The 10,250-nt window shown below is 43.2% G+C and overlaps 1 protein-coding gene across 1 annotated transcript; it reads right to left on the reverse strand.

The window, feature by feature from the left end:
- Positions 1 to 260: 260 nt before the first annotated feature.
- Positions 261 to 9,511, reverse strand: LOC106606687 (E3 SUMO-protein ligase CBX4). The gene is made up of 5 exons (XM_014203037.2): positions 9,146 to 9,511; positions 9,003 to 9,046; positions 8,206 to 8,271; positions 5,555 to 5,621; positions 261 to 3,930 (listed from the first exon to the last, which is right to left on the reverse strand). Exons 1-5 carry the CDS (start codon positions 9,212 to 9,214, stop codon positions 2,485 to 2,487), a joined length of 1,692 nt encoding a protein of 563 aa, XP_014058512.2. The 5' UTR covers positions 9,215 to 9,511; the 3' UTR covers positions 261 to 2,484.
- Positions 9,512 to 10,250: the final 739 nt, after the last annotated feature.

A 10,250-nucleotide genomic window follows, 5' to 3' on the forward strand; every position in this document is an offset into this window, starting at 1 on the left:
TATTAACTTTAGTGTCAAAATAAAGAACATCACATGGCATATAAGTAGAATGAAGTGAATAATTATTTTTAAAAATATATATAACATTTTTGGGGGTAGTTGAAGGCAATTATAATGCCTGTTACAATATGCCAGTCTACAAATAAAGGATTTTTTCCCATACTGACTGAAACAATACTTCAATTCATTAGCCTTAAGCACTTAATGTCATTCACAGCATGTCCCCATAGCAGGCCAAAGTCAGACAATGTCAGAAAAAGGTCAGTTCTCTTGCTTTATTGTAAAACATACCATAGCTGTGCCAACAGTACTAATTCCAGCCCCTCCCCATCGGAACACACCTTAAAACAATAATTTTGCCTTTGAACCACCAAGGGCAGGGAAATGTACCCTGGCTCCAACAAATCAATGGTAACCAAAAGGATTCAAAAAGTTACAAAGTTGTGCTAAATGTTGTACCGACAGGTATAAGATGTTCCACCTCTAATGCAGAGGGCATCTAAGTGAGCTTAGTTTTGGACAGCAAAATAATAATGATAATAAATAATATCTATTTAATCATTATCATCATAACAATCATATGTAAATCCATAATCCGTCGTTTTCTTTCTTGCTTTGCATTCAGTGTGCATCGAAGGCAATTTAGACTGTAATGTAGGTTACATCCAACAAGGTTTCAACGACAGAAGAAAGTACTCTAACATACACTTTAGCAGCAATATCAAAAGAGCTTGTTCTCATTGGATCATGTGTGTTAGGATCAAAATATCAGCCTCTAAACATAAGCGACTCACAATTAGCTTTTATATTTTGCACAGAGATGGGTGTTAGGAAACACTGAAAATACACATCTATGACTAGTAACCCAGGTAGCTTCGATAAGCTAAAGACAGAGAAGTTATACATGTCAATCTATCAGGCCTTTGTAAAGCAAGCGTCAATCGCAAGTTAAGATGAATGCCCCTACTGTATGTGTGAAATGCAGAGGAGGCTGGTGGGAGGAGCTATAGGAGGACAAAGTCATTGTAATGGATGGGATGGGATAAATGGATATGTTTGACTCCAATCCATTTATTCCACTCCAGCCATTACGATAAGCCTTTCCTACCAGCCTCCTCTGGAGAAAAATGTCACCCTGTCATAAGGTCAACTTAAATGCAAAAATAGTCCTACATAGACCTGCCACAAATAGTTCTGCATAGACCTGCCACAAATAGTCCTACATAGACCTGCTGTATGGGCTTAGTAGACCATCTGTGGGGTCTTCACCAATGCAATACATCAACCTAATTAGGGTCACAAGTCAATAAAACTGGTCTTCATTACTCACCCCTGAGAGCTAATTTCTTAAATGGTTTGCCTGCCTGCCACTGTGCAATTCAATAGTGCAAGTTATAATATACACTTTGTTTTCTCAAAAGGAAAACATGCAATGTAGCAGCTCATGGCTAAGATTGACAGGGTTTGCTGAAACCGGTGTTCAGTTAGTTGAAATATATGTGTGTAACTCTAGTTTTCAAATGAGAGCCTTGGAGGATTTGTCAGAAGTTCGCTTCAATCTCATATCAGAGTATACCCCTTGGTGAAACTGGGTCTGTATGATGTCTCTGTGGGTGCCTGGCACACCCAACATTCATATTTGCATTTCTTCTTCCATTCATTTCTCCTGCACTCACAAACAATAACAAAACTCACCAACGTGAAATATGACACAGTAGCCTCAGACTGAGCACACCTGGCTGGAGTAGATTGTAAAGCAATGGAAATAAGTATAAATCATATGGAGAATACATATACAGTACATAGTACAAATTAAAATACACACATAGGTGAATGCAATGAAGTGCTTTTAAACGGATCTTTCATCACCATAGTTACTCAACATCATCTAATTATGGACCAAAATAACCGCCATTATTAAGTAGAACATACTGTATGTATAAAACGGCATACATCTCAGGCTAAACTCTTAGAAAAAAAGGTGCTATCTAGAACCTAAAAGGGTTATTCGGCTGTCTACATAGGAGAACCCTTTGTAGAACTCTTTTCGTTACTAGGTAGAACCCTTTTGGTTCCAGGTAGAACCCTTTCCACAGAGGGTTCTAGATGGAACACAAAAGGATTCTCATATGGGGACAGCCAAAGAACCCTTTTGGAACCCTTTTTTCTAAGATTGTATATGTTTGGTATATACCATCAAGCCACAACAGCAAAAGCTATTCTATATGACTTGATATTTCATAATGGACATTTCACTAGTAATTAACATCCACCTGAATGCAGTCACTGAAATCCATGAGGGCACTTTCTTGGCTTCCACATTACCAAAGAGTTGAAGTATAAAACATCATAAGAAATGTATTGATTTTGAATTATAAATTATAAATCTCCATATGTACAAATCTTCACATTTCTTTTTACATATACACATATTGATAAGGCCGTCAAATCAGTAGTCCTCAGTTTCGATTGGTCCAGGGACTGTTAAACAGAAACGTATTCCTTAAAAGTGACCGTGAGACAGTTCGTGGTGATGTCAGTGATGACAATGTTGCCCATAAAAGGAGAGAACTTTAAGACAGGCTCTTCTTCAGCCTCCTCTGTTGTTGTTGTTGTTGTTGCTGTTGTTGTTATCGTTGTTGTTGTCTCTGACTCCTGTACCACTGCAGTTGGATCCTTAGGCTCCGGTTCTGGCTCTGGCACTGGCTCAGGTTCAGGTTGCTTTCTGGTTCTAGAACAGCTAAGATCCATAGGTTCTTCCTGACTGGTGCTGGCGTCCGTAACCTCATACCCATACCCGCTATTGCTGCTCCGGCGGGGGACAATGAGGTGGAGGTCCATGGGTTTGTCCTGGGGCGGAGTGGGCACAGCACTGGGGACACTGATGCTCCTGGAGCTCAGAAACCTTTTACACGCGCCCCTGTCCTCCTCGGGGTGGGAGAGCTTGCGTTTGCGGTCGTTATTTGTGGTGGGGAGTGTCTGGATCTGGTCCATAGGGCTAGGGGTGGGGAGGCTAGTATCCATCGCCCAGGGGGAAGGGGTTGGGTTGGTGGTTAGCTGTAGGGGGTGATCATCCGGTAAGTCCGCCTGGCCCCTCGCAACCTCTGTGTTGTATTCCTCAGCCGTGCTGGGCGATGGTTTCGAGAAATGTCTGTCTTCTGGAGAGCGTTTCTTGGGATGCTCAGCGGCCGGAGGGGAACTGGCATTACAGATCTCTTTAGCGACATTGGTGGTCCCCTGTACCTTGGTCATGTCTGACTGCTCGGCGTGTTGAGGTTTCTCTTCTCCAGTCAAGTCTGAAGAGTGTTTACCCTTGGCCGCCCCAGCCTTGTTGCCGTCCATGTACTTGCTCATGACGATGACAATGCGTCCATTCTTGTTCTTGTTCTTGATGATCTTCATCTTGCTGCTAATGGCGCTGGGTAGGGCTGCCTCCTTTGGGCTGGGCTTCAGGGCGCATTCACTCTCAGCCTCGTTGACACGCACCTCTGCTTTCTTCATCTCCACCACCGTCACGTCTTTGACTTTGCTCAGGCAGCCCGTGTTTTTGTCACGAACCCATTTCTGCTGCAGTGCCGGCGGCAGGTTCCACCCAGGGTTGGGATTGGTGGGCGGACTGGGTTCCTGACCTTTGACCACGTCTTTGGGCCTGGCGGACTGGGTGTTGTACATATTGGGGTCAGGCTGGTAGTGGTGGTGTTTCTTGCTGTTGAGCTGATAGAATAACTTCTTCTTCCCGTTGCCTAGCTGGTCCGCTGAGACTTCCTGTTTGCTGGGCTGGTACTGGTGGTGTTTCTTGCTGTTCAGCTGGTACTGTTGGGGCTGGGAGCGGTGCATCTGGATCGGGTCTGACCTGAGGTGGTTCTCGGCCTCCGGAGACGTCTCCTCGAATCCAGCAGGGATGCTGGATCTCCGTGCAAACGAGGGAAGCTGAAAAAGTCGGAAGACAATGGAAGGTTATTATTCTGGAAAAATGAAAGCACTCTTTTCATCTTTTATTGTTCGGGTTTAACTGACAAGGGAAATATAAAAGGCAAAAGATAACCAACAGAAATCTATCCTAAGTCTACATTTATGCTATGTTGCTTCTCATAACTAGTCCTTAGCCGTAGCCAGCAATCCAATCCAATTCAATAAGACATTATCAATCCCCTCAAGGGTAATTCAAAGACATTGTCGGAGAACAAGAATACAATATCATTGCATAAATTATCCACATACTGTAAGCCTAAATGCAACACACAGGCCTTGGCTAATGGCTACATTTGTACATTGGGATTCAGATGTTATCGGAACATTACATTCCAGTTCTTGGCTAACCTGGTATAAAGGTCACAGACAACCGATCTATAACTTTGTGTGAGGAGAGCATCCAGTCAGGGCTCTCCTCCTGGGATTCCTTCCTCCATCTTCTCAGATCCCTCCACCCTCTTTCCCTCTCCACTTCCCATGCATGACCTACCCCCCAGGCCACGAGAATGCTATTTCAGAAAGGGGAGGAAGACGCTATGTCTGTGACCTCAGGGTCACTTAGGTGCCACTAGACATGTCACGCTTGATCCTTGATGTCAAACCACGTGTGGTTGTAGCAATGTGGTGTGTCTCTTACTTTTCTCTCACTTTGAACAGACATTTTTGAGGATTGTCTATCCTTGCATCCATATCTATGAACTTGAGAGTGGTTACATTTCTCCAGCCTTCTCCTTCAGCTTTCTAGCAAACTAAGTGGCAGGGCTGCCATTTTGTTGTTTTTCAAATGAAGTGGGTCTTTCAGGGCTTGACTACTCGTAGTAATAAACACAGTGGCACTAGTGGTTAGAGCGTTGGACTATTAACCGAAAGGTTGCAAGATCGAATCCCCGAGCTGACAAGGTACAAATCTGTCGTTCTGCCCCTGAACAAGGCAGTTAACCTGCTGTTCCTAGGCCGTCATTGAAAATAAGAATTTGTTCTTAACTGACTTGCCTAGTTAAACTTACAAAATCCGCAACCTCGGGGAACTGTGTTCTGTTATTCTTTCACTTCTGCTTTGAATAATTCTACATTTTAGAGCTAACAAATTGCACGCGTGAAAATGGAATGGCATACCAAATTTCCCATAGGCAACATGGTTATTCATTTGGGGAAGAGAAAATAACACTTGTAAAATCTTAAAAGGGAAACAGCCATTTGCACATGTGGCTATTAGCATAAAATAAAATGAATGTGCTCAAGCAATACTTCCAGAGCCTGAGGCAACAAACTGGGTTTCATGATGAGTGTGTAGGCCAGACCAGCTGGAGGAACCCATATCTCTCTCTCTCTCCTAATGCAAATCCACTCAAAATAACCACAGATATAATGACAGGGATCTCCAAAACACCTGACACTGGTGTGTTACAAGAACTTCTGTTCTCTCTCTCTCTCTCTCTCTCGCTCTCTCTCTCTCTCTCTCTCTCTCTCGCTCTCTGCTGTTCAGTGGAATGGCTGACTGAAAATCCTGTTATTTTTAAACAAATGGAACTATTAAACATAAAAACAATATGGACAATAAGGTGGGGATGATGATCGTTACCTGGACTAAGAGATGTTTTGGTTTTGGTCCACGTTTACGATATCCCATCAACTGTTCCTGTCTCTCTCTGTAAAAGATGATGAAAAACATATATTTACCACGAGGGTGGAGGTTGGCAGGAAACATCATCTTGTGTCATCAAAGAATGTTTGACGTATTGACATACTGGTAGCTTTACAACATATTAATGAACTGTACATATTGACAGATGTGCACAAACAAAACAAAGTTTGCAAATATATCCCTCTATTGATCTTATTAATAATTCCGTAGCATCTCTAGACAAATGTCTTTTTAAAATAATCTCTTCAAGGTCGAAAGTGGAATTTTGATTTTGAACGCTAATGAAGACCCGAGTGTGACCTGCTGCAAAGCATTCTGGTCTGTCTGTATTTGCATAACTCTCTCCATAGTAATATGCCCATCATTCCATATTCTCATTATAATGAAGGAATTCAATTAGTTCTACAGCAGGGGGATAATCTCCCCCTCTCTCTTCCACATCCTCTCCCACCGCCAGTCCTTACACCTCCCTATGGTTCTGTCACAGTCAAATCCTAATTAGGGTCACATGGTGTGTATGAAATTGAATAAATACAAGGTTGAAGTAGGGTTTACTGAAAATGAAATAACTGCAACACAACAGCATCTACACTGCATAAAGATTAGGTGAACACAATGGTCTATTATTAACTATGCACATTTGAATATATTGGGTTATATTCCCGAGTAAATTACACTCACCGAATAAATGAATTAATAACTAGATTCCAGAGAACTATAGCCTACCAAGAACAACATTATATTTGTTTGGGTTTACAAAACTCTCCCCACAAAAAGAAGAGAGAGAGCAGTGCAGGACGTTATGATTCTGTTGTGATCATATGCACAGTCATGTCCATATGAAATAATTGCTCCCTGGTTGAGGCCTGAAGTCATAACATGCTCGTAAATATAACCCACTAGCCCAATGGCAGCTGGACTCGACGCACCCGCACCGCTGTGCATTAGCGCATGTGGCTAACACACAGCATTAATGTAGTAGACATACTATGCTACGGTATGAATGTTTAAGCAAAACACTGAGCAAACCCGTGATGACACGGCCAGTCCCCGTGAACTTTCTGCATCATAAAGCAATAACGTGGTGTGATTTTACACCGGAGACGTCGAGCGGGGTAATCTCCCTTTATAGAAGATTTGGAAATTACAACCTCCCATGTCGATTCCCCTCCCCCATCCCCCGGGACCGGAGCAGAGCGAGCCGAACACACAGGCCTGCTCCTTCCCTCCTCCCCACACAGCGCAGAGGCAGCGCTCTGAGACCGACCGTCCAGCCCAGACACAGACAAGACCGCCGGGGGACTGGAGAATATGAGGTCGCCAACTGGAAATGCCGGAGAGCAGTGGATGTCAATTACGGTTTCCATAAATGTGATACCCATCCCCCGTCCTTTAGGCCTTCAGCCTTCTATGCATCTCCCTGTCTCCATATCGACGTGAAACACGGAGTGGTGGTGGTGGCCTATGGGGCGGGTAGCCTAGGTTATCCCGTGGGTGAGAGAGAGACCAGCCGCCTGCACCACGCAATGCTGTTGTGATACATTGTTGGAGTGAAATGACTGCGACATATGTGGGGATTAACGCAATCGAGTATGGATGACATTGCATGTGATGTAGGCTATTTGTGAATTTGCGGCGCAAAATTGTTTAAGCCCTATAAACTTTCGCACAGACATAATACTTTTATGCAGCCTTGCTTATAATCAACTCTTAGATATACTCCAGAGGTTTTAGCTAATACAAAGATTATTCCGATCAATAGTTATGAAATAAAATGTGGTTTAAAATATCCCATTGCGTTTGAATGTAGCCAAACGATAGGCCCAAACATTTGTCGCCTGAATCTTAAAGCTAATTGTTGAAATCAGCCCATGTTTCGGACTACACAAGAGTGGTTTTGTCATTATAAAGACATTCACAATGACATATTCATGAATTGACTCACAGAGACCAGACTATCAAAATAGTATTAGGTCTATATGCGCAAATTCGTCGTTTATTCACAATAGCATCCCATCGCCGTTATTTCCTGCACCTGCAAGACTGGCTCACTTTTGAAAGCAGCCCGAGTCTTCGATTGTAATAGGCTACACAATAGGGCCGTAAGCGGGTAAATTAGGCCTATAGGAAGATTGCTAATGAAGGATATTGACTTCATACATATATTTACATAGTTTATTGATGGACAACCTCACACCGAATGTCTAATTACAACAACTTCCTCCGTTTATTTCCCTCCGTTTATTTGATTTTGTAGCAGTTCTTTGCATAGGACTAGCCTACATGAACTGCCATGCCGCGGAGCATGGACTCATTGAGACCCAGACCTTGACAACAACCCATGGGATAGTCTAGGCTATTAAAATGCAGAATGCAGAATTTAATACTAAAACCATGCACACGTGCGCGTATATAATCAATCCATAAGCGTGTCTTTGGAGTTCTCCCAACATTCAAACACATCCCCCCATGGGAGGCTGTGTGGTGTATGAATAACAGGCGCTGCTACCCACCGCCCCCCTCCTCTCGTGACCATATAAGGTCATGACTCAACTCGAGGCTGCGAGGCCAGATCCAAAGTCTCTCACCTGTTTTGGAACGCCACGAGAAGGCGCGGGTCAAGGATGTTTTCCTCGGGTTCCCATGTGTTGTATCTGTAGAAAGAACAGAAACAAATATGTAATTCATGTTGAGAGAAACAACATAGGCTATTCCCTTTTACAATATAGAGGCTAAGGTTGTCTCTCAATATATTATGGGTTACGAATTACATACTGTTCTTGACTCTAGCCTACAACGTCGTTACAGTAGTCTTCATGCGTAAAGTAGCCTATACACCAGCATGTTCAAAAAATGTGTTATAGCCTACTAATGGGTTCATCTCTTGGATGATTCACTATGTCTGGCAAGGGAAGCCAATTCCAAAACAAATGCGGATCATGCCTGCCATAGCAAATACCCCTGGGTATGTCTCAAGTCGGCTACGCGAGAGAGAGCAGTACACAATTCAAAAAACAGGGTAGGGTCCCTGCTCTATCCAAACGCAAACGGTATAAAACCAATAATCTTTGCACTGTGCACCGAGTTACTGTCGGCCATTTTAACACCACTGTCTCGTAAATTCGCTGGCAGTGCAGAAATAATTAAAACGGGATTACATGGCTGTGCCTACCCCCTTCCCTCGCATAAATTAGTGAAGGCATCCGTATCGCTCTCCCTCTCTCTTTCTTGCTCCCCCATCTCTCTTTGGCTCGCGCGCGCCTTTCGAGCGAGGATTTTTTGGTTGAAAAACAAAATCGGTTGCTGCCTGCAAAATCCACGTATGGGTACTATCGTGTGTCCGAGCATTTAACATCATATGCGCAATACAATGTTTCACACTTACTTGGGAGACCACCCTCTCCACTTTACCAGGTATTCTATTTTGCCCTGTAGGAGAAGGGAGAAAGAGAGAGATTTGGTGAGAAAACCGATAACATTCGAATTGAGCTCAACGCTATTGAAATGTGCATTGGTGAGAAGTTTTACCTTCCGAATGCGCTTCTTTTCGATACCCTCCACCGCAAAGACGTGCTCTCCCGCGGCAGGTAGCTCCATTCTGTCTTGAATCCGTTTGAAGCGAACGAACGTTGAAATACGTTGATGCCTTCGTTCACTCCTTTGGTAGTTTTCCAGTTATAAGAAACCAAACTGTAATCCCTCCACCACTCCTCTCTCTAGCTCCTTCTCGCTCTCTCTGTCGCTCTCTTGCCCTCTCTCTCTCTCTCTCTCTCTCTCTCTCTCTCTCTCTCTCTCTCTCTCTCACACACACACACACTCTCTCGCTGGGTCCTGGCTCGAAGGCAGTAAGCAGAAAGATATCCACAGTCCACACTAGTGGGGCTGCAAGAACACTTCATGCAATAGCCAGGCACATGACGTCAGAGCGAAGAGGGGGAGGTGAAAGGCAGAGGTTTGTACCCGCTCCGTGTGTGTGGAGCGGAGTTGGGCTGCAAGAGACAGGCAGCTATGGAAATTATAATCCATTACTGTATAATTTACATCCACGAGCAAACCATACCTTTGTTGACTAAATATGTATCCTAAACCAGGTTCATTCGATCAGCACAATATGTATGTTGAATTACAATCTTCCGATGCATTCAGAAAAATAAAATACAAAAATGTAGTTTGAAAACATGTTTCATGTTTAGGACTTTTCAGAGGTGTATAACAACATGGTATTGATGCTTTATAGTCTATTTTCCCCAAAAAATTATACTTGGCAAGTTGTATCACCAACTTGCTGGGAATAGAATGGAATAGAACAGAATAGAATATAAGGCGCAGGTGCAAAGTCTTCTCCGAATGTTGAGCACATACGAGCCTGTCGATACGATGATCGTGTCTGTAAATGTAATAGTTACATTATGCAATGGTTTCAAGAATAGCTAATCAAAATACGTTATGAAAGAGTTTTCATAATGAAGCCTAAGAGCCGAAATTGGTCAGTGGGACAGCACGTGTCAACCTTCAGATGAATATAAACGTGTTGTTGTGGATGCTGAAAATGTTAATAATAACTTTACATTATTCAAAGGGAAATGGTGTCATATTTTAAGGTTTCCTAAAGGAATGGGCACAATTCAATGAA

Source organism: Salmo salar, chromosome ssa06 (genome assembly GCF_905237065.1).
Source record: "Salmo salar chromosome ssa06, Ssal_v3.1, whole genome shotgun sequence".
Lineage (NCBI taxonomy): Eukaryota > Metazoa > Chordata > Actinopteri > Salmoniformes > Salmonidae > Salmo > Salmo salar.

What these genes read in the sequence shown, in the direction of transcription:
- LOC106606687 (XM_014203037.2), bottom strand. Translation starts at nt 9,214, where the DNA reads ATGGAGCTACCTGCCGCGGGAGAGCACGTCTTTGCGGTGGAGGGTATC. An exon ending in AAAAGAAGCGCATTCGGAAG is followed by an intron (nt 9,047 to 9,145) that starts GTAAAACTTCTC and finishes CTTCTCCTACAG; the next exon opens with GGCAAAATAGAATACCTGGT. An exon ending in CTCGTGGCGTTCCAAAACAG is followed by an intron (nt 5,622 to 8,205) that starts GTGAGAGACTTT and finishes CATCTTTTACAG; the next exon opens with AGAGAGACAGGAACAGTTGA.